The sequence below is a fragment of the Sabethes cyaneus genome, chromosome 1, assembly GCF_943734655.1.
Source record: "Sabethes cyaneus chromosome 1, idSabCyanKW18_F2, whole genome shotgun sequence".
Classification (NCBI taxonomy): Eukaryota; Metazoa; Arthropoda; class Insecta; order Diptera; family Culicidae; genus Sabethes; species Sabethes cyaneus.
Window position 1 is genome coordinate 99,602,072 of NC_071353.1, and position 24,972 is coordinate 99,627,043.

Below are 24,972 nucleotides of genomic sequence, written 5' to 3' on the forward strand. Positions count from 1 at the left end.
TGGTATTCCGCAAAACTCTATATTCCGCGTTATGGTCAACCGAGAAATGATGTTCCGCAAAACGGTATGCGGCGAAATGTTATATAATCATGGCGAATACAGGCCGGACTCGATTATCCGGGGATTCGATTATCCGGGTTTTTAGACTCGATTATCCGGGTGAAAAAAAAACATTATTTCGCTGATTTATTTTAAACCTAAATGTTGTAGTTTTTATGCTAAATGATGCTTCCAACTAGACAAGCATTGATTCACCTCCCCAAAGCTACAAAATTCCTTTCTTATATCCCTTTTATCGGCGACAAAACAAAAATAAATCCTGCGATGATGAAATCAATTTTTTTACTTAAAAATCATCATCACCATCATCATTATCATCATCACCATCATCATCGTAATCATCATTAAAAAAATTGCAAAAAAGGAATTTTATGACTTTAGGGGAGATTGATCAATAATAAAAAAACATTTATAATACCTAAATATTGAAAAACATAACATACAAAAAATAATATTGTACCAAAAAAATCATCAGTGGAAAAAGTGGTAAGAAAGGATTTTTCTGACTTTTAGGAAGATAGATCAATAATAAATAAAACATTTCTGATACCTAAAAGTCAAAAAAAAACTTGACATACCAAAAAAATTTTGTACCAAAAATGATGATTCGATTATCCGGGTGATTCGATTATCCGGGCTGAAAATAGAAATGAGCACCCGGATTATTAAGTCCGGGCTGTATTTTAATGCCATCCGCTTTATTTTGTCAGGCTACGCAATGAAGGGAGTTGTTTTCTACTTTACTGTGAGGAAAATTTGTATATTAAACCACCCATGAACTCCTCAGAAACTTGCAAAACTCGAGATTGTGACAAAGGTCATCCGAGATTCACGATTTATGAACAACACAGTTTAATTCGTGGCAATACGAAGTTTGTTTGGGTCAGCTAGTCATTGATAAAATTAGTATCTCCGGCTTCTTGCTCGGAGAGGACAGAAAATTTATTATCACTAGCAACGGTATAAATAATAGAAATAAAATAGATATCTGGTAAAAATAGGTAAAAACTGGGAAGTCTTTAGAAAGACTGATTACTCACGTGGTGAAATTATAGGTAAGCTAACCTACCGCAAAAGAAATAAATTTAAACTCTAGGTAGAAAACCAGGAGCTAGTAAAATATGCTTCCGACGACGCGTAGGTGATTGCTAAATACTCCGTTCCAACATTCTCCCCGCCTTGAGGTAGCACCTCAATCCGGAAGTGGACACAACTTCTGTACCGGGCGTTGGTACTCTGTCTTTTCTCGACGCAGCATGACGATGCGGACTAATCCCTGTTGATCCGGATGCACCGCTGACACCTTGGTCAATTCCCAAGCCGAAGGCGGCACGTTGTCGCTTTTCACCAGGACGAGCTGACCCGGTTTGATGTTCTCCTGTCTGGTTCGCAATTTACCCCTGGACTGCAGCGTTGCCAGGTACTTGTTCCGCCATCTGTTCCAAAACTCGATTGTGTATCATTGGACTTTCTCTCAATGAGACGTCTGGTTCGGGTAACAGGTTTAACGGTTGTCCTACGAGGAAGTGCCCCGGAGTGAGCGCTTCGCAGTTATCGGTTGATGATGAAATCGGGCACAGAGGCCTGGAATTCAAGCAAGTCTCTATCTGACAGAACACAGTGGCCAGCTCCTCGAAGGTCAGCTCTTCATTCTCAACGATTGGTCGAAGTAAGCCCTTGGCGCCTTTCACCGCCGCTTCCCAAATACCGTCCTGATGAGGACTGGACGGTGAAATGAATCTCCATTGTATACCGAGGGCACCGAGAAAGCGCTCAGCATCCTTACCGTGTGACATCAAGGCTGTGTAAGTTTCTCTAAGTTATCGATTAGCTCCAACCAGGTTGGTACTGTTATCAGACCAGATCTCATTGCAATATCCGCGTCGTGCAATCATCCGTTTCAACGCTCCCAAGAACGTAGCTGTCGTAAGGTCCCCTGCTGCTTCTAAGTGCACCGCCTTAGTCGACAGGCAGACGAAGGTCGATCATCGATCGCTCTCCTCGAGTGTTACTGCAGCTTATTAGAATGGGACCGGCCTAGTCCACTCCGACGTGTGCGAACGGACGATATGCTGTAACACGTGCCGCTGGAAGACTGCCCATTATCTGCTGAGCAGTTTTCGCTTTCAAGCGACAACATTTCACACAGTTACGTATCACTCGCTTAACCACGTGTTGGCAACCCTTCACATAGTAGTATTGACCAAACTCGTGACTTTAGTCATGACCTTGAAATGTGGTCAGGCATATATTATTTTTTTTTTTTTGAAACGATGATTCTACAATTGATGAAGGGACGGTAAGGGAAAGTAATCAAAAAGAATTTTTTTTTCTTTTTTCCGGGAATGAAGGGGAAGGGTGGAAAGGAAGGGGGGCGGGTAATAGGTAGCTATGCTTAACAAGTTGTTGTGACTCCTATCTTTTGTCCAATGCTGGAAGGTGCATGGGTCGAACCAAGCTGTAATCAGAGATTATAACCGGATCCGGTTATAATCTCTGATTACAGCTTGGTTCGACCCATGCACCTTCCAGCATTGGACAAAAGATAGGAGTCACAACGACAACTTGTTAAGCATAGCTACCTATTACCCCCCCCCCTTCCTTTCCACCCTTCCCCTTCATTCCCGGAAAAAAATCCTTCTTGATTACTTTCCCTTACCGTCCCTTCATCGTCTTTCAATCTCGTAATTGGTGCCTGGAAGCTTAATCATCGTATTGAGTGCTTGAAACCGTTTACGTACCTCAAGTGTGCCGTCGTCGAAATCTTCCGGTGGAACATTGCGCTTCCACGACGAGGAATCCGCTGCTAGCCAATGCGGTACAGACCACCAAAGCGGATGATCGATTAACTCCGAAGGATTTATTCCTCGTGACGCACATTCTGCAGGATTTTCGTGTGCTGAGACATGGCCCCAGTGTCGTCGCGGTAATATGTCCAAAATCGTTGATGCTCTGTTCGCTACATACGTGTTCCATTTACGCGGATGGTTGCTAAGCCGTTGCAAGACTATCGTCGAATCTGTCCAGGCATACTGCTGAACCTGGAAACGTTCGATCGGTTCCGCTACCTGCTTCATCAGCTTCGCCAAAAGTTCCGCTACGTTGTGTTCAAGCCGAGGTATAGTTACCTGTTTCACCGGCGCTACCTTTGTTTTAGCTGCAATTAAGCTGACGTGAATACGACCATCTTCGTCGATTGATCGCATATACACAACTGCGGCGTAAGCTTCCTCAGAAGCGTCTGAGAAGCCGTGCAGTTCAATACGGGCGTGAAAGTTTGCCATCCATCTTGGAATTTTCATCTGTTCAAGTTGCCACAGGTTTTGTTTCCTTTCTACCCACGTATCCTCGATACACGGGGGCAACAGATTGTGCCAGTTCAAATCGTATAGCCAACAATGCTGATAGATAAAGAATTTTTGCACGAATGATGACTGGTGCGAACCATCCGAACGGGTCGAACAGTCGTGCTGTGTCCGATAGCAGTTGATGCTTTGTATTAGGACCATCTACTCGAAAGTTCACCTTGAAAGTGAAAACGTCTTCTTCAGGCAACCAATGTATACCAAGCACTTTCACTGAAATCTGGCAAATTGATCGGTTTAGCGTTAACATTTACGTCACTAAGTGTGTCGAGAACCGTTGCTGCTGAAAGTTTGCCATCCATCTTGGAATTCATTTGCGTAGAATAAAGCCCGCATTATGTAGGATCTCGTTAATCTGCTTGATTAACACCATCGCCTCTTGTGTAGAGTCAGCTCCAGTAGTAAGATCGTCAACGTAAGTGTGCTTTTTGATCCACTCAACTGCTTCTGGGTACTGCTTCTTGTATACTTCAGCTACCTTTTTCAATGCTGCCATAGCCAAAAATCCGGAATTCTTCAGACCGTATGTTACAGTCAGCAAACGAAAATATTGTATCGGCATGTCCGGGGAATCACGCCATACAATGCGTTGATAGTCCGTATCGTCAGGATGCACCAATACCTGACGGTACCTCTTCTCGACGACGCCGTAAATACAATCGGGTACGATCTGAATCGCAATAGAGCATCAAACAAACCCCCATTGATATTGGGCGCACTCAGCAGCAAATCGTTGAGTGATACTCCGGAAGATGTAACACAAGATCCGTCGAATACGACTCGCAATTTGGTCGTAAGAGTGTCTTCGTTAATGACCCCGTGGTGAGGCAAATAACAGGACCTTGACTGGTCGACTGCTATCTCCGAATCCGGGATTAACTGCATATGTCTCAGCCGTATGTATTCTTGCATAAACGTTGTGTACCTAACCATGAAATTTTCATCGTTCTGAAACCTGCGCTTCATTGCTCAGAGACGATTGACAGCAGTGGTCAAAGATTCACCGAGCTTTTGCTTTGAATCGTCCCGCGGAAGTCTAACGATAAAGCGTCCTTCTTCCGTGCGTGTGAATGTTGATTCGAAATGGTTGATTACCCGTTTCTCTTCTTCCGTCAAAGGCTGGCTGTTGCGCAGCTCTTGGTCTTCCCAAAACATCCGTAGAGTGCGATCGATATCAAATTTTTAATGTACATTTATCACTGAATAATTGGTGTGTAAACATTCATGCTTGGAGATTCTTCCTGCGACTATCCATCCGAATTTGGAACGTTGTGCTACAGGAATACCGTTAAAATTCTTGACCTGCCCCGGTCGAAGCATGGACAGGAAGATGTCTGCGCCCAAAATGACATCCACTGTGCTTGATTTGTTGAATCGTGGATCAGCAAGTTGCAAACCTTCCAAGTATGGCATATCCGATGCGCTGAATTGCTGACACGGCAAGGTTGCCGTCAGCTTTCCTGATACGTATGCTTGTGCTGTAATTGTATCACTATCGTCGAATCACGATGAAACTATCAACTTTCACCTTAGCGTTGATCCGCTTCAGTCTGAGACGTTTGACGGTGATAAGAGATTCTCACTTCGTTCGATTTGCCATCCACTCCCTTGATATTGGCTATCACCGTTGGCAACAAAGAAAATGTGGACGGTTCCTAACTGCTAATTACTGCCTGTGCCGCGTTAGCCTAAATTGAAGACTCCTCAGTATTCTGCTCCTCTGGTTCGATAACAGCATCATTCTGCTGCTCCGGTCGCTTGATGTCTTTTCGGCACAGCAAGGTATGGTGCCGTTGCTTACACTGTGCGATATGACAAACCGATTTAGATGTACAATGTTTCGCCGTGTGTGACGAACGCAAACAGTTGTAACATAGCCTTGAAGAAAGTGCGAGCTGTCAACGTGCTGGTACGTCCATTGCTTACAAAGACTCACACTGGTACACTGGGTTATCGTTGGAACACTTTGCACACGATATCGGAGTAGCAGCAGCAGGAGCATTTAAAGCTTGAAGTTCCCTTTCGTTGCCACTGGCCTTAGGATATTCCTTCTTCACGGTGTCAAAGGATGTTTTCTTCACAAAAGCCGAACAGGTTTCCAATGCATCACAGCGCTTCTGGAGAAAGTCCAAAAAATCCATAAACGAAGGGTTTCGATGTCGATTATTTTCTGTGCCCAAAGCGAACGTGTGTCTTTATCCACCTTATCCAGCAGCAGGTGAATGAGCCACGGATCACGCGTTTCGTATTCATTGCCCAACGCCTTGAGCTGACGAATGACGTCATCAGAAACATTGTGTTACGACCCCTCGGTCGGCGCATCTCACTACGGCGACCTTCAGATGTATCAATCTTGGCCGGGCGAAACGAACAATAAACTCGCTCAACGAGACAACTGTCACTAGCGATATCCGATAGCGTGGTCATCATTCAGACAAAGCAGATAGTGGTGTCGTGATCTTTTTCTACGAGCGGCGTAAAATTTGTTAATTTGCAACTTAAAACTACTTAAATCTATCTTTATATACAAGTTATACTTAAAGGCTACTTAATACTAAATCTATGCCTACTTAATTGGTAACAATACATGCTTAAATGTGTAAACTATTGCTAATAAGTTAATTCTCTTAGGCTAACCTTAAAATTTAGTAACCGATCTATTGAACACTTGTGATAAGTGATAATTTGAAAACCTAATTAAAATTATATTCTTAACGGTAAGCCATTTACAAAGTAACATGCAACAGACGATAATAGATTAAAACATAACAATTACGATTCAGGAGTAATCTCAGCTCAGCTGCTTTCCGCGGAGGTGTATAGTACATGCAGAGACACGTGTCACGTTTTCATGCGGTAAATTATTACAAATTGTACAAGAATACAAGAAAATAACGAATAATTAAAATTATAGAAAAGCTAAAGTGAAGAAAAGGGCAGGAGGTTAAAAGTTAAAAGTTAAAGAGATACAAGAACACTAAACGTAAGTTAATTTCATATGTTGATCATTTCTATTTTCACTTATACAAATGTGCTGATTGCAGGAAGATTTTAATACACAATACCCACAAATATTGTTATTCAAAACTCGGACCGTTCTTGTACTTCTCCCCCCGTTGGCTCCAAGTCAACAATTTAAAATCTTCGTTTATCTCTGGCCGAGATTACGATGCCAAAGCAACGGGATGAATCGGAAGCGAGAGGTACCAACGAGACGACGCCGAATGCTTGTCAGGCATGCAACGAGTTGGATAATTCCCGAATGGTCCAGTGTGACAGGTGTGATGACTGGTACCACTTCGACTGCGTAGGGGTCAACCAAGACGTCGAGAATCACGATTGGCTTTGCTCAGTCTGTATGGAGAAGCAGCAAACCAAGAACAAAAAGTCGACGAAATATATTCCCCTGCCGGTACCGTCTGTAAGTACACTTAGCCCGATAAGCACTAGCAGTGTGGCACCGTTGAGTACTGCCACCGATATAGTGACGAGCATGGCTGTCACCTCTATGTTTCCGACAAATACAGTTTACCCTACGATTGGGCAAAACATTACTATGCCACCCGTTTCTCAAATGCCGCCCCACTATTTCATGCCACCACATTCTTTGATATCGTCAAATGCCTTATTGCCACCCTATTCGTTTATGCCACCCCTTTATTCGATACCTCCTTGTCAGCCTATGCAAGTTGTTTGCACTATGCCGTCAGTGCCATCGTCCCGCTGGTCAAATCCGTACGCGTCACTACCGGGAGTGAATACATATGATATGTGTAACACAGTGCCATCTAGTTTTACTCAGCCGATTCCGTCGATACCAAATGTAGTTCCAAATACTGTTCCAATAGAAGGATCGCAGAAACCTTTGCCGAATCCAGTGCATACTAATAATCCCCCGAAAACCCAACAAGTTTTGGAGGATAACTTGAGCCAGCATTCCGCAGCAATTTTCGGACAGTCCGTCAAGCAGAGACAGTTGCAAATGGAGTTGCAGATTTTGGACGACGAGAGGAAAATACAGGAAGAGGAAGAAGCTAATCGGCGTCAGTATCTGCGTAAGCGACACGAGTTGATGACGAAGATGGTCCGCGAAACCGCGCCTGTTGCTGATGTCGAGGAAGAGCGATCGAATCAACGAGTTTCTGAGTGGATAAGTGAGACGGTTAATGCGAATGTACAGGATACGCACTGTCCACGGGCTGACGTTGTTCCGGAACAACTTTCACAGAGAATCCAACGCAGTTCCACTCCAGCTGTTGCGTCAACTCATCCACACGAAATGCCACAAAATATGCAACCAATTTCCAACCAAAGGATAGAGAATGCAGAATGTGGTTTTATCCCGAGACGGCGCTCAACACCAAGGCAGACTTCAATTGAAGAGGAAGACGATATTAATTTAACACGCAAGCAAGTCGCTGCTCGCCAAGCAGTTTCGCGGGATCTTCCCTCATTCAGCGGTACTCCGGAAGAATGGCCGTTGTTTTACTCAACGTTCACAACAACGACCAACCTGTGTGGATACACGTCGGAGGAAAACCTGGCCCGATTGCAAAAATGCCTTAAAGGCAAGGCACACGAAGCAGTAAAGTGTAGACTTATGCATCCTGGGAATGTCCCAGGTATAATATCTACCTTAAAGATGCTGTTTGGAAATCCAGAAGTCATCGTGCAGAACCTTATCTCTAAGATTCACTGCACACCAGCGCCGAAGGCCGACAAACTGGACACTCTCGTCGAGTATTCTCTGGCTGTACAGAACCTCTGTGCGACTATCGAAGCTTGTCAGCTTGAAGAATACACCTATAACGTAGCTCTGCTGCACGAGCTTGTAGACAAGCTACCGCCTTCCTTCAAGGTTGACTGGGCCAAGCATCGCCGCGATTTACCTCGGGTAAACCTGACAGCATTTTCAGCTTGGCTGTACCAGTTAGCAGAGACAGTTTGTCCAATCGCACGACTGACTTGCAGTGAAGCGGTTCCCGGTCGAGGAAACAAGAAGAACTCAGCTTACGTCAACACGCACAGTGAGGAGAGCTCTGACAATCCGAAGGAGAAACCGGATCATCGAGCGAAAGGGAATCCATCCGGTCCGTCTTCCTCAGGTGGCTGCGTAGCTTGTAAAGGAAATTGTCCGAAGTTGGAGAAGTGCCAGCGATTCAACGAGCTTTCGTACAATGCTCGATGGGCGATTATCAAGGAGTTCATGCTTTGCAGAAAATGTCTCAAGAAGCATAAGGGCAGCTGCAAATCCCTACAAGTGTGCGGAAAGAACGGCTGTACGTTCAAACACCATGAACTTTTGCACAACTACCAACGGGATGGAGCGGGATCGAACCCATCTTCCAGTAAGGGTCAGAACTCCAACGCAGGCACTCAAAACACATCGGTGCGTGAGTGCAATGCTCACCACAAGTCGACTAACCAAGGACTGTTCCGTGTTGTCCCGGTGGTCATTCATGGCCCGAAGAAATCCAAGACGTACGCCTTCCTAGATGATGGCTCATCTCTTACGTTGGTTGATGCATTCCTAGTCCAAGAATTGGGATTGCAAGGAAACCCGGAGCCACTGTGCCTGAAGTGGACCGGGAACAAGCGCCGGCTGGAAAATGATTCACTAAAACTCGACATCGACGTATCTGGAACGGGTGAAATCCAGAAGAAATACTGCCTACGAGGAGTTCATACTATTTCCAACCTGGATCTATTCCATCAGACGGTGGATGTGCACCAATTAGCTAAACGATACCGGCACCTGCGGGGAATTCCTATCGAATCGTACAACAATGTACAACCTCGAATCCTAATCGGGATCGACAATGCCAACATCACGCTGCCGCTTAAGGGAAGGGAAGAAAATATGTTCGAGCCGATTGCAACGAAGACTCGTCTGGGCTGGATTGTGCACGGAGGCTCCAGTACAACTGACTCGTTAGTAGGATACCATTCAGTGGAATTCTGTCCATGCAGCGAATCGTCCGATCACATGCTGCAGCAATCAATTCAGGAGTACTTTTCTTTGGAAGGTCTGGGCATCTGTAAGTCGAAAAAGCCTCTGATCTCTGGTGAAGAAGAACGTGCCCAACAGCTTTTACAGTCTGTCACCCAAACAGATAGCGGAAGATACGAAGTACCTCTACTGTGGAAGTACGACAAAGTCCATCTACCTAACAGCAAACCAGCGGCTCTGCGACGGTTTCATTGCCTTGAGAATAGGATGAAGAAGCAGCCGAAGCTAGCCGAGGTATTGCGTGCGAAGATCGATGACTATCGGCGGAAAGGGTACATAAGGAAGCTGTCGAACGAGGAACTACAGAAACCGCAAGAACGAGTGTGGTATCTTCCGCTGTTCCCGGTTATCAACCCGAATAAGCCGGGGAAAGTCAGGTTTGTTTGGGACGCAGCAGCAATGACAAACGGCGTATCGCTCAATTCCATGCTGCTGAAAGGGCCGGACTTGCTGACTCCGCTGGACTACGTTCTCTACCGGTTCCGCGAATTTCGAATTGGACTTAGTGGTGACGTTAGGGAGATGTACCTGCAGATGCTGATGGCCGCGCGAGATCAACACTGCCTTCGAGTACTGTGGAGTGACGACGGAAAGGGCGAACCTAGCACGTATGTAACACAGGTTATGCCATTTGGAACCTCCTGTTCACCATCCTGTGCACAGTACGTGAAAAATCTCAACGCGAGCAATTTCGCAGGCCAGTACCCGCAAGCAGCACAGACGATTATAAAACAGCATTACGTGGACGACATGTTGGCGAGCGTGGAAACGGAAGAGGAGGCAATTCAGTTGGCGAAAGACGTAAAGCACGTTCACGCTCAAGCGGGACTCGAAATGCGCAATTGGATCTCAAACTCGCCAGCGGTGGTGGAAGCAATGAAGGAGACGAAGACCGACGAGAAGAATCTCAACCTGGGACCAGAGCTGGGAACAGAAAAGGTCCTAGGAATGTGGTGGTGCACGGCTACAGATACGTTCACGTACAAGCTCTCGGTGAAACACGACCGTGACCTGTTAGCTGGAACGCGTAAACCCACGAAGAGGGAGGTTTTACGAACGCTCATGGCCGTCTTTGATCCACTAGGATTGATATCCAACGTGCTCGTCTACTTGAAGGTTCTATTCCAGGAGATATGGAGATGCGGCATCGATTGGGACGACGAAATTCCGGACAGTCTCAACGAGAAGTGGGAGAAGTGGATCGAGGTTTTACCGAAAGTGCAATACGTCAGGATTCCTCGTTGTTATCGCTCTATTACATCGCTAACTCCAGAAACTAATATCCAGTTGCACACGTTCGTCGACGCAAGTCTCTCTGGATTCGCCGCTGTAGTCTATCTACGCATCGAGCAGGGTAGCTCTGTGGAATGTGCCATAGTGAGCGCAAAAGCACGGGTGTCTCCCCTCAAGTTCGTCTCCATTCCCAGACTGGAGTTGCAGGCGGCGGTCATCGGAGTCCGGCTGGCGGCCCGAATCTCCAAGTCCTTAACATACAAGATCGACAAACGAGTTTTTTGGAGCCATTCTCGTGACGTACTGTGCTGGATACGATCAGACCACCGCCGGTATTCACAATTCGTCGCAGCCCGTGTTAGCGAGATTCTTGAGACGACAGAAATGACAGATTGGAGGTATATCAACACGAAGGACAACGTAGCGGACGACGCTACCAAGTGGGAGCGGCAACCAGATCGTACAGAGGAAAGCAGATGGTTTACGGGACCGAAGTTCTTGTGGGAGCACAATGAATACTGGCCTGTGGATTCACATAAGAGCAGCTCGACAAATGAGGAACTCCGCGCGAATCTCTTCCATCACATAGCAAGTCCACCTTCAGTGATTGATGTACGACGGTTCTCCCGTTGGCAGAGTTTGCTTCGAGCCACTGCAGTAGTGCTGCGCGTCAAACACAATTTTCGTTGCGTGATCGACAAATTGTCACGAAGGGATGGCCTGCTTACGGCGGACGAGCTGCGGCAGGCATCTATTTTCCTATTTCGACAAGCACAAGCAGAATCATATCCAGATGAAATCAGGATTCTCGCGAGCGCAGAAAAGTCCAAGAAGTCGTTGATGAAGGCCAGTTCGATATACAAGCTAAACCCTTTCCTCGACGAGCACCAAGTTCTACGGATGCACGGTAGGATCAGCGCGTGCGAGTACGCCTCGATGGATGCACGTAATCCAATAATCTTATCGCAGAGCAATTACGTAGCTTGGTTAGTGGTGAAGGACTGTCACGAACGGTTCCATCACAGGAATCACACCACTGTCTTGAACGAGCTGCGGCATGTCTACCGGATTCCGAGGTTGAAACAGCTGTTCGACAAAGTCAAAGCAGGGTGCCAGATGTGTAAGAATGAGAAAGCAGTTCCACAACCTCCCCCAATGGGTGATCTACCGGAAGCAAGACTGGCGGCGTTTACGAGACCTTTCTCCTTTGTTGGGGTCGACTATTTCGGTCCGATTAATGTGGTGGTAGGGCGTAGAGTTGAGAAACGTTGGGGTGTGCTAACGACGTGCTTAACAGTGCGCGCGATACACTTAGAAGTCGCGCACTCACTCAGTGCAGACTCTTGCATAATAGCATTGAGAAACATGATGGCAAGGCGAGGCGTACCAATTAAAATCTATAGTGATCGCGGAACGAATTTCACGGCAGCGAGCAAAGAGCTGAAGGCGGCCCTCCAAGAGATGGACCAAGAAGCAGTCGTTCGAGAGATCGTGAGTCCAGATACCGAATGGGTTTTCCTTCCCCCAGCCTCACCGCATATGGGAGGAGCCTGGGAAAGGCTTGTGCAGACGGTGAAGAGGAACTTGGCAGCAATACGTCCAGTACGGAATCCGACCGACGAATCACTGCACAACATGCTGATCGAAGTGGAGAATACGATCAACTCGCGACCGTTAACGCATGTCCCGGTGGAAGATCCAGATGCTCCAGTTCTGACGCCAAACCACTTCCTCCTGGGTTCCTCGAGTGGTTTCAAACCGGCGTCAACTCTAGACAACCGTGCAGTGGCTTTGCGACGATCCTGGTGCGCTTCGCAGGTAGAGGCTAACATCTTTTGGCAACGATGGGTGCGAGACTACATGCCGGATCTAACAAAGCGAACTAAGTGGTTCAGCGAGGTAAAGCCGATAGAGGTGAACGATGTTGCTGTAGTGGTAGACCCAGCTCTTCCCCGCAGTTGTTGGCCGAAGGGGCGTATAATCGCGGTCAACCAGAGTAAGGACGGCCAGGTAAGGTCTGCAGTGGTGCAAACAATGTCAGGAGTCTACGAGCTTCCCGCGACGAAGCTCGCCATACTAGATGTTCGACGCGACAGACAGGTAAGCCAGGAACCTGGCGTACCCGGGGGGGAGTGTTACGACCCCTCGGTCGGCGCATCTCACTACGGTGACCTTCAGATGTATCAATCTTGGCCGGGCGAAACGAACAATAAACTCGCTCAACGAGACAACTGTCACTAGCGATATCCGATAGCGTGGTCATCATTCAGACAAAGCAGATAGTGGTGTCGTGATCTTTTTCTACGAGCGGCGTAAAATTTGTTAATTTGCTACTTAAAACTACTTAAATCTATCTTTATATACAAGTTATACTTAAAGGCTACTTAATACTAAATCTATGCCTACTTAATTGGTAACAATACATGCTTAAATGTGTAAACTATTGCTAATAAGTTAATTCTCTTAGGCTAACCTTAAAATTTAGTAACCGATCTATTGAACACTTGTGATAAGTGATAATTTGAAAACCTAATTAAAATTATATTCTTAACGGTAAGCCATTTACAAAGTAACATGCAACAGACGATAATAGATTAAAACATAACAATTACGATTCAGGAGTAATCTCAGCTCAGCTGCTTTCCGCGGAGGTGTATAGTACATGCAGAGACACGTGTCACGTTTTCATGCGGTAAATTATTACAAATTGTACAAGAATACAAGAAAATAACGAATAATTAAAATTATAGAAAAGCTAAAGTGAAGAAAAGGGCAGGAGGTTAAAAGTTAAAAGTTAAAGAGATACAAGAACACTAAACGTAAGTCAATTTCATATGTTGATCATTTCTATTTTCACTTATACAAATGTGCTGATTGCAGGAAGATTTTAATACACAATACCCACAAATATTGTTATTCAAAACTCGGACCGTTCTTGTACTTCTCCCCCCGTTGGCTCCAAGTCAACACATTGGTTGCTCTAGAAATTCCCGTATGAGTGCGAAAACCGTATACGTGTTTTTGTCGTAATGCGCAATTAGTGTCTCCCAAGCTTCACGATAATTGGCATCACTTATCGGAAATGAATTCACCATCCTTTTAGTCTCTCCGTCAATGCATGAGAAAAGGTACTGTATTTATACTGAATCTTTCAGATCAGTACGATTGTGAATCGTGCCCTCGCACAAATCCTTGAATGAACGCCAATTTTTCCTTTCACCGTTAAATACTGGAATGTTCAGCTGCGGCAGCTTTACATTGATATGTGGTTCATGAATGTCCAAAGCTGGTTGCCGTGCGAGAACTGCCTGCTGCGTCTCCAATAGAGCTTTGATTGCGTCACGTAAATCACTTGTTTCCTCTGAATCGGAACCGAAGAATTTTCCTACTTCCTTCCAGATACTGGATGTAAATATCCTTAACCTGGAAGTACACTTCATCGAACAGGAGCCGATAATTGAAAACTGATGCAACATTCTCCAAGTGGGTCGTTTCCTCTTCAATCTCAGTTTGAATAGCGTCGAAATGATTAGCAAGTTCCGTGAGTTTACTTCGCCTTTCCAATACTTCCGCAGCGGAAGGCTTCCGGCAGCGGAAGTCCTCTGCGACAGATAACTCCCATTTCACTTTCGCATAAATAACCTTTCGCTTCGAAGCGAGCTTTTCCGTGGGTGCAGTATCCATAATCCGAGCGTGAAGGACCAAAATATTGCAGTGGACGAGCCGAAAAACAAGAGGTTATTAGAACCTGAACTAATCACTGACGCCAGAAAACGGAATATCACCGGAGGATTGAACCGAAACCGAGTAATACGAATAAAAACCGAACGAGTACAAAATAGCGTCTTTGAATTTTTTTTCTCGCTTGTATATAGATAGCGTTAGTTGATAGACTGGTTGCGCGCGTAGGGGATTGCTAAATACTCTGTACCAACATATAGAAAAAATAACGTTTTCGTTTCAGATGTTTTTTCGCTCGATATTAATAGGTAACGGGGTAAAAGTGTCACTATGGTAGGGAAAATGGCCACAAGTGGAGAAATGTTGAACTTAACACTTCTATCTATAGGAATTAGTTCAAATTAATGTGTTATACCAGTAATAATACAGAAGCAGCTGCGAATGTGCCGTCCTTACCTGGCGTTGGTCCCCATTACTCGATCACTAGTGATATCGTTATAGCAGCAGCAAAACGTTTGAAATGTTCTTCGAATGCCGGCCCCGATGGTATTCCAGCCGTTATGCTAAAGAATTGCATCAATGCTTTTGCATCTCCACTTGCATCAATATTTGACTGCTCATTGGCCACTGGTGTTTTCCCTAGCTGCTGGAAAAATTCTTACGTTTTTCTGGTTCACAAGAGAGGATGCTCTTCGTTCCCATATGTTCCTCGATATAGGGAAATCCAGGAAAACTATGGGATGCATGAGCTAATAAAAATATGGGTCATGTATTTGAGAATTGTTTCGAGTGCTTCGATTTTAATTTGTATAGACGTGTTATTAAAAGTAATTTTGTAAGAGCGTTATTGGTGTGATGTTATAAAAGATGTTTGTATTATTTGTAAATTAATTTTAGTGGAGTCATTGGGGTGGTTTTTAACCTGCTGACTGTGTATAAATAAATAAACTAAACTAAAATAATACACATAAAGACAAATAAGATTTCAATATGCTTGTTTTCGGTATAGCCATTATCATTCTGTGTAAATTTCAAAATCATTTTTATGTCTGAGTTTATATTTCTTATCAATGAATTTTCTTATATTGTGGGACTCTTTAGAAACCATAAAGAATAACCATATTAAAATTCATCGTCGTGTTCACTTTTGCTCCGGGTGGTTGTCTTACCCATAGTCCCCCTATATCTCATAAAATCTGGATTCAGGTTTAAAAGTTCGAATAATCGATCTTTTTGCATGGCCTATGCGTCTTTTTGATTGATAACTGAATCCAGAAATATGCGATTCGACTTGTTTGATTAATTGCGTGTAGGCACTCGTTACGAGAACTCATACTAATGTAAACTGAACAAATAACTACAGGGATACCGTGAACGTACCGTACTGCGCAGTTAAGACATTTTTATGATTCTTCCGCTATTCTAAGTATTCTAGATTTAAATTAACAACGTGGATAGCAGCAACGTGTAGTGCTACGGTCTATAATATCTGGTAAAAAATATGGGAATAATAAGTCGACCAACAATTGAGTATATTTTTCGTTATGTAAACTTATCCACGGTGCCTAATTCTGCGCGCTTTCTTGCCCATGTTCCTAATTCTGCGCATGTTTGCTCCTAATTCTGCGCACCCAAAAAGTGAAAATAAATACTCCTGCCATGCTGTTGATGTCTTTAAACGCTGAAAGCACACCAAAAAATCCGACATTAACCATTACCTAATTAAATCCATGACCCGGCCTTCTTGTGCTGTCCGGGTGGCAAAGGAATGTTGTTATCATTTTGATTGTTTCATTTTAAATATTTTATTCTCGATAACGTAAAGGGCGAATTGATTCGGGTTTTCTGCATACTTTAGACACTTTAGACTAATACTAAAAATTGTGTTTTCATATAGAAACCACTGCCCCACTCTCTGACAGCTCCTTGAGGTTGCACTTAAAAAAAATAGAAGACATGGTTTCATGAATTGGCGCTCGTGGGTTCGGACCCCGAGACACAGCACAGGATTCCAATCAATGAAAGTTAAAGATTCTACTTGAATTTTCATGCCTCCATACCTCAGCCATTTCGGTGAGGTTGCGTATTCTTTCGCGCTTTCTTCGTAGGATACATTACTGCGCAGAATTTGGAACATGAATAAAAAATCTGTGCCTAAATCTGCGCATTATTGCATCGCATTTTTCTAAGGAAAGCAATGCATGCAATCACTTCTTTTGTCTAAAACATGACTAAAACTAATTATTCTTTCTAATTATGCTGGGTAATTTGATCATTGCAAAGAATTTCGATCATAAATTTGTTAATTTTCTAGCGCGACAATCTTAGCGTTGCTGCTAACGATGATGTTTTCTGCCATATAAAATACTTTCAGTTTCACGTTCAAATTATTTCGCTTTCAAATATTATGACCCATTGGTGAATAATGGCGTAATATTCAACAGACATTTATAAAAAAATAACGCAATGATCATTGTTATGCACAATGTTAAAAAATACTTATATAAAGAAAAATGCGCAGAATTAGGACCTGCGCAGAATTAGGGGCGGTCACGGTACCTCGATATAAGACAATTATTTTTTCCAAAAAGGTGTCTTATATCGAAATTGTCTTATATCGAAACATGGTTTTTTCAAACAATTTTTGGATTAGCAGTCGCAAATTTTACTCTGTGTTGTGTGTTTACGTTTTTTGCACTATTTATAATTGTTTGGGCTATTAGTTTTTTACAATTTTTAGGGTTATTTTGAAATATTGAACAATATTAACAATATTGAACAATATTGGAATTTGTCTTATATCGAGGGGAAAATTGTCTTATATCGAATTGTCTTATATCAAGGTTGTATAATAACGAGATTGTCTTATATCAAAGTATCCCTGTATTTGGCATAGTCTCCTAGTTATGTGACTGGTGAAAGTAAAAGCTAATATTATAATGATATGATAGTTTAGTTTTTAGATCTAGATTGATATTAACAACATTTCAGGGTTTGCCCATGCCGACAGAAATATTGGCCAGAAGGATGGCAGCTTATATCGCCTGCAAAGTACTGCATAGCGCCGGAGAATTGGACAGCTCATTACAACCAATAGGGAAGGAATCGTTTCGTGCGTTTGAGGCGGATTGGGAGGAATTTGAATTGGAGAGTAATGATGCACAGATCGTCAGTGAAAATTCTGAGCCTCGACCAGGAACAACTAAACGCCGACAGTATTACTACAAAAGAGTAAGATGCGTTTTACAGTTTATTATGAATATATCTGGAAAATATCTTGTTAATTTTAGATTGCTTCCTCATTTTCAAATTGTCGTCCTACAATCGGTTCTAAAGTTTATCTTTATCATATCGATATGACATTACAATGTCCCATTCCAGAGGAACAGAACACTCGTGGTCGCAGGATTTATCCTCCAGAGGAATCCCCTCAGGGTTTTGGTATTCTAACTACAAAACTAATACCAAAGGTTAGCTCGTTCCCAATTTTTACTCGATCTGGTGAAGTTAAAGTAGCATTAAATTTATGCACAGAGCAAACCATACTTAATGAAGATCAGCTAAACAAAATCAATCTGTTCATCAACTACACATTCACAAAAGTACTGCGGCTACAAAAGTATCTTATGTTGTACGATTCAAAAGCTACGGAAAATTGCTTTTTCATTGTTCCTACAATTACGCGACAAAATGCAGTTCACGTTGACTGGGAGTTTGTCGATGTGATTGCTCAAAGTGTTGAGAAAATGCCTAGTTTTATACCTAACGAAGAGCGGAGGAACTATTCTTTTGACAGCAATCAGTTTAAAGATGCGGTAGTTATGCCATGGTATCGCAATCAAGATCAACCACAATACTTTTACGTTGCGGAAATATGCTACCATTTGTCCCCGAAAAGCTCTTTTCCAGGCCTTAACTACACTACTTTCGAGGAATATTACTTTAAAAAGTACGATATCCAAATACAAAACTGCAAACAGCCTTTGTTGGATGTGGATCATACAAGTGCAAGATTGAACTTTCTGACACCTAGGCTAGTATTCTGAAAAAGTTTATTCCTTATGTTTACTTCTTAAAATTACCGTTTCTACAGATATGTTAATCGTAAGGGAGTAGCACTTCCTACCAGCTCAGAGGAAACGAAACGAGCAAAGCGAGAAAATCTCGAACAAAAACAGATTTTGATTCCGGAGCTTTGCACAATTCATCCTTTTCCAGCCTCTCTTTGGCGAGCAGCCGTGTGTCTACCATGTATTTTATACAGAATAAACGCATTGCTACTAGCGGATGAAATTCGGAAAGAAGTAGCACATGACCTTGGTCTGGGTGCTACCAATATCTCCGATGAAAACTTTGAATGGCCGATACTCAATTTTGGTTGGAGTCTAGCAGATGTTTTGAAAAAATCGAGGGAAGCTAAATTAATGGCTACGAAACAACCAAAAGATGTTGAAAATGTTCCAACTGCCGTTTCTATAGCATCCAGCGAAGAGCAACTGGATGAAGAACGACAATGCAACCAAGAAGAAGAGAATAATGTAAAACAATCTGATGATTCGCTTGATTTGAAGACAGCAAACGATTTACTCGAAGAAGCAGACAATAAACTTAAAGCAGAAGGATTCCAGATTGGTACATGGTCGAATGAAATGGCAACTGATATTCAATCAAATATAGGTGACGGTGAAGACTGGGGTTTACCATCAAATATTGATATGTGTTCAAGCAACAGAAGTAGGTTTGAGCGTAAACTCTATTTGTCAATTTTCGATAAACTTTTCTATATATTTTAATATTTAATCATATTTCTTCACAGCCAATATACGTTATAGTTCTCCTACATCCTGGGATGTTACTGGGAAAGAGATATCGGATGACAATCGGTACTATAGTGATTCGGAATCATTTATATCGGATGATGAGTTTGAAAGTGCTGCTATAGACGATGACGATGAGCAAAATTGTGGCCTTAAAATTCAATTTAAAGAGAATGTAGCAGAAGCAATAGAGACTGAATGTAGCATCATCAAACGTCAAAAACAATTGGACATAATAAATAGAACTAATTTGAACGAACGGATTTATCAGAATTCAAAAAATACAACAAGCGGTTTTAATTGTATCAGTCCCGCGAACATGAATACTAGGTTACGATTTCACGTCGATCAATTTGAAAAATCTACTAATGAGTTCAAAGAGAAAATTAAAAATTCCGGCACATTGGTAAAATTTAATGAGCCACTATCTGCAGAAATTTTATTGAAAAACTCTAGTTCTGAGGCAGCATCACGCCATAGTGATATTTATGATTTATTTCCATATGCATCGAAAACCCAAGTAGATTCTTTTTTATTGATTGCCAGTGATGGATCAAAAGTTATGAATCTCGATGGTTTTTACGAAATCAACAGGCAGTATTTTCCTGAGGAATATTCCATTATCGGCACTGGAGATTTATTTGATACGTTCAATGATCAGCATTTAGTTACGGTGGACGAACAAGGCATTAAAAAAATATTACTAAATATTACCAACCCTTTTACAAAAGATGTGAAACCAGCGGACGTCAATATCGAGAACAAACGGGCTGATCTTTCTATATATCAACCACAAAGTGAAAGATCTCATGATGATGATGACAATATAAAAGCATTCAGCTTTGACTCTCAGCCTGATTTGAACAACCATCCAGGACCAAGTCCCAGCATAATTCTTCAGGCACTAACAATGTCCAATGCTAACGATGGTATTAATCTGGAACGCCTTGAAACAATCGGAGATTCATTTTTAAAATATGCGATTACCACCTATTTGTATTGTACTTATGAAAATGTCCATGAAGGAAAATTAAGTCATTTGCGATCGAAGCAAGTATCAAATTTGAATTTATATAGGTTGGGAAGACGGAAAGTTCTAGGAGAAAATATGATTGCTACAAAATTCGAACCTCATGATAATTGGTTACCACCATGCTACTATGTGCCAAAACAACTAGAACAAGCTCTTATAGATGCTAAGGTAAGTGATAATATATTAGATACTTGCTTTGTAGCGTTTACTCTGATTACTCGCTGACTAGATACCCGCTTGCCATTGGAATTTAGCAGACTTGCCAAATATTAAGCAACTTTCCAGTGACGAGATTTGTAAGCTAGTAAAAGAACGTGCCCAATCTCTTGGACTTCTTGATGATGTGAGTACGCTAGTTTTTTCGATAATTGGATCACTATCACGATATGATCACTACCACGTTTGACTCTACTTTTCTTCTAGAGTAATAATGAGGAGGGTGAGCAGATGAAAGAAATCCAGCAACTGGAAAAACGTAATGACGAATACATAAAAAATTCGGAATATTTTGCTTGCTTCATACCATACAACTTGGTTACTCAACATAGCATCCCGGACAAATCTGTAGCTGACTGCGTCGAGGCTTTAATAGGTGCCTATCTAATAGAATGTGGCCCGAGAGGAGCGTTGCTCTTGATGGCGTGGCTTGGAATAAGAGTACTACCAGTTTATGAAATACCCTTTGAAGCGAATCAAAGTCGTATTCCTGGAAGTACTTCTAGCTATGAAAGAGATGGAATAAAATTACAATCTGTATACGGCTATTGGACTCCTCCCAGATCACCACTATTAACGTACGCTTTTAATCCAGAAGCAACTTTAGAACACCTTCTTGATGGTTACGATGCATTTGAGGATTCCTTAGGTTATCATTTCAAAGACCGTTCTTACTTGCTGCAGGCTATGACTCATGCTTCTTACTGTCCGAATCGTTTGACTGATTGCTATCAACGATTAGAGTTTCTTGGGGATGCCGTTCTGGATTATCTGATTACACGTCACTTGTATGAAGACCCAAGACAGCATTCACCAGGAGCTTTAACTGATTTACGTTCTGCTCTAGTCAATAACACAATTTTTGCATCGCTAGCCGTCCGACACGAGTTCCACAAATTCTTCAGACACCTTTCGCCAGGTTTGAACGAAGTAATTGATCGATTTGTGAGGATCCAACAAGAAAACGGTCACAGCATTAGTGAGGAGGTAGTTCTTCGTAATGTTGTCACTGTTCAATTTTTTTAAATATGTGGTAATCCTAATTTTTCACAGTATTATCTTATGCTGGAAGATGAATGTGATGAGGCAGAAGACGTCGAGGTACCAAAAGCTTTAGGCGATGTGTTCGAGTCTGTTGCGGGTGCAATTTTCCTAGACTCAAATATGTCTTTAGATGCAGTATGGAAGGTGATATTTTAGTTACATTTCAAATACCTGTATTTAAAATTCGTTCTTATATTAGGTATACCGCAGTATGATGGGACCAGAAATTGAGCAATTTAGCAACTCAGTTCCGAAGTCACCTATTAGGGAACTCTTAGAACTAGAACCTGAAACCGCTAAATTTGGGTGAAATAAATTAGTCATTTTCGAAGTGATTAATTTTATTAACAAAACATCTTATATTTCAGAAAACCGGAGAAATTGGCAGATGGTCGAAGAGTCCGTGTAATGGTTGAAGTATTTGGAAAAGGAACATTCCGTGGCATCGGCCGCAATTACCGCATTGCCAAGTGTACCGCTGCAAAATGTGCTTTACGACAGCTTAAAAAACAGGGTCTGATAAACAAACGTCGCTAGGATAATAATGGAAATGACTAAAACTCAGAAAGACTGTTCAATGTGTAAGTCGTGGATGTAATTGTTCTAATTCAAATCCACTGTTAGCCTAATTAATGCAGTATTGTTAAGTATATCTAGTCATATTTCTCGTGTTTTATTGAATTATAGATATCGTTATCATGTTTTCTTTACATTGTTCATGGTGGCTGTAGATATGTGTTTGAAGCTGTGTAATAAGGTCAGATGAATAGGTACGTCACTGCAGAAACAAAAGAGTGTTTCCCTCGTCTTAGTTAAGAAACAAGTCGGGAAACAAATTTGGACTTGGCATGCTTTAATAATTTTAAGATATGTACTTTCAAAAATTTTATAATTTACTCCTGAATATATTGCTCTTTTGAATGCAGATGAAAGAAAATGGTCGAAAAAATTCCGTGGGTTATAGACCCCCCCCTAGAAATAAGCACTAGTTCCGCTAATGGTTGTTATTAGTTCCCATCTTCGTCTTCATCCAAGATTCCATCTTCTATAATTATATTCTCGTTGTCGATTGAAAAGAAAAAAAAAGAAGAGATTGAGGGTTTTAGTCAGTTTGTTGGTTGTTTTAGGATTATTTATGTTAGGAAATAGAGAAGAAGAAGACGTAGAAGAAAAAAACATATCGCAGATTCAAATTGGTTAAAAAAAGAAGTGGTCTGGCCGGCGAGCGAGGCAGCGTGTGCTTTAATACTAGATCCTAAGATTCACTGAAGTCATCTTGAATAGAATATAGAATCATAGAAACTCAGCCCATATAAGATACTAAATAAGAGGCAGAGCTTCCATTCGCTTCCTGGAAGTAAGCCCCCAAAGGCTGATCTACCAAGCCCAGGGCTTATTGTAAAATTATTTATGAAAATTATGATTTAAGTCTTTAAAAAAGAAACATTGCCTACTTTTATAGCGATTTGTATTACACAAATTTAGTACGCATATGCTGCTGGTACCGTCCTATCAGTTTCATAACGGAAAGTGCTATGTCAATAAAAGGCGACTGCAATTATTACTTACTTACTTAATTGGCCTAACGTCTTACAAGGCCTGCGCAGTATAATTTCTCCATCTGTTTCGATCCATGGCAATTGATCTCCAGTTCCGCGGGCACCCAGTGCTCGCCGGATCTCGCACCACCTGGTCTTGGCACCTTGCTCGCTTCCCCCGCTTTGATGCGATAACCATTTTTGAAGGATAGTTGTCCGGCATTCTAACAACATGTCCTGCCCAACGTATCCGTCCAGCTTTGACCACTTTTTGAATACTTGGTTCGCCGTAGAGACGCGCGAGCTCGTGGTTCATTCTTCGTCTCCATACACCGTTCTCTTGCACTCCGCCAAAGATGGTTCTTAGCACCCGCCGTTCGAAAACTCCGAGTGCTCGTAGGTCCTCTTCTAGTCAGTGTCCAGCAGTGTTTGTGGTCCGTAGTAGGCCCGACTTCCGCTGATAATACGTCTTTTAATCTCACGGCTGGTATTGTTGTCCTCTGTTGCCAGTGAACCAAGATATACGAACTCGTCGATTACCTCGAACTCATCCCCGTCAATATACTTCGTTTCTTTTTGCTGTCGTGTTTCAAGCACACGAAGGCTAAGACCAGACTTGGGCCATCTCGCTGATACTTCGTTTTATACGTATTTATCTTCAATCCAATCTTCTCTGCTTCGCGTTTTAGTCTGGTGTATTGATCTTCTACCGCCTCAAATGTTCTGCCGATAGCATCCACGTCGTCAGCAAAGCAGATAAATTGACTAGATTTATTGAAAATCGTGCCCCGCATTTCAATCGTCGCTCGTCTTATAACACCTTCAAGCGCAATGTTGAATAGCAGGCAGGAAAGACTATCTCCTTGTCGAAGTCCCCTGCGAGTTTCGAATGAGTCCGACAATCCACCCGAGATTCTCACACAGCACTGGATCCCATCCATCGTAGCCATGATAAGTCTAGTAAGCTTACCCGGAAAACCGTTTTCGTCCAAAATTTTCCATAGCTCTTGTCGGTTTACGTTATCATATGCCGCTTTGAAATCGATGAACAGGTGGTGCGTGGGGACTCGGAATTCGCGGCACTTCCCAAGTAACCATAAGCATTAATCCAAAACCGTATATTGAAAATAATGTTGCATCCCTAGTGCCAAACTTTTGTATATTAGCAATCTAAATGCTTATAAAACGTATATTAACATTGTTGATGCATAGACGCATTAACGTAAATCAGTATTTAAGAAAGCAATATAGGCGCATACAGTCAACCAAAAAAGTATTCGGACAGCAGCGCATAACATTTTCTTTTAGAAATTTTGCACAGTATTTTTGCAAAGAATGGTAACACATATTTTTTAAAACAATGTTTAACTAAAGCATATTTATATGCACATCAAAAATTCGGGGAAAAGCTTTCCGTTTTGAAGATAGGGTACATACAGTTTGAATTCCTCAAAAATGCAGCCAAAAAAGTATTCGGACAGTTAACTATTAGTTGAAACAAATGTCCTTTCTCGCTCAACTACTACCTTGTAGGACCATTTACATTCTTGATGACCTGTTTTAATCTGTTTGGGATAAAATTAACAATTTTTCAAATATCCCTCTGTGAATTGCTGACCATTTTTTTACAAGAGCTCGGTTTAAGTCATTGTGATAAGAAATCGAATGATTTCTCATTTAGAAATGAGATTATCTAAAAAGATGTTCAAAAGGGTTCAAATCTAGACTGAATGCTGATGTTTCGATAGCTCTAGGACAATTATATGGTGCCTACCGCTTACAATTATCGACAGTATGTTTAGATTCAACATCCTGGTACAATATGTATGTACCACACAATTACAATTTTGCTTTAATTTCACCTAAAATTATTCAGATAGTTGAGTTTACATTTAGTTCTATCCAAAAATATATATCTTTGGTGCCTCGGAGCTTTCCAAGCACCCCAACAAGGTAAATATGTGTTACTTTTCTT

The 24,972-nt window shown here is 42.2% G+C and overlaps 1 protein-coding gene across 1 annotated transcript in view; it reads left to right on the forward strand.

Moving 5' to 3' along the window:
- The window catches only part of LOC128732793 (endoribonuclease Dcr-1), a 50,819-nt gene extending 27,793 nt beyond the window's left edge, over nt 1-23,026 (forward strand). The window contains exons 3-11 of the mRNA XM_053826169.1: nt 17,341-17,580; nt 17,640-18,382; nt 18,443-19,083; nt 19,166-20,367; nt 20,429-20,542; nt 20,623-21,402; nt 21,469-21,603; nt 21,659-21,765; nt 21,828-23,026. Of these exons, the coding sequence (XP_053682144.1) occupies nt 17,341-17,580; nt 17,640-18,382; nt 18,443-19,083; nt 19,166-20,367; nt 20,429-20,542; nt 20,623-21,402; nt 21,469-21,603; nt 21,659-21,765; nt 21,828-21,996 (4,131 nt within the window). The 3' untranslated portion in view covers nt 21,997-23,026. The remainder of the gene's footprint in view (nt 1-17,340; nt 17,581-17,639; nt 18,383-18,442; nt 19,084-19,165; nt 20,368-20,428; nt 20,543-20,622; nt 21,403-21,468; nt 21,604-21,658; nt 21,766-21,827) is intronic.
- Nucleotides 23,027-24,972: the final 1,946 nt, after the last annotated feature.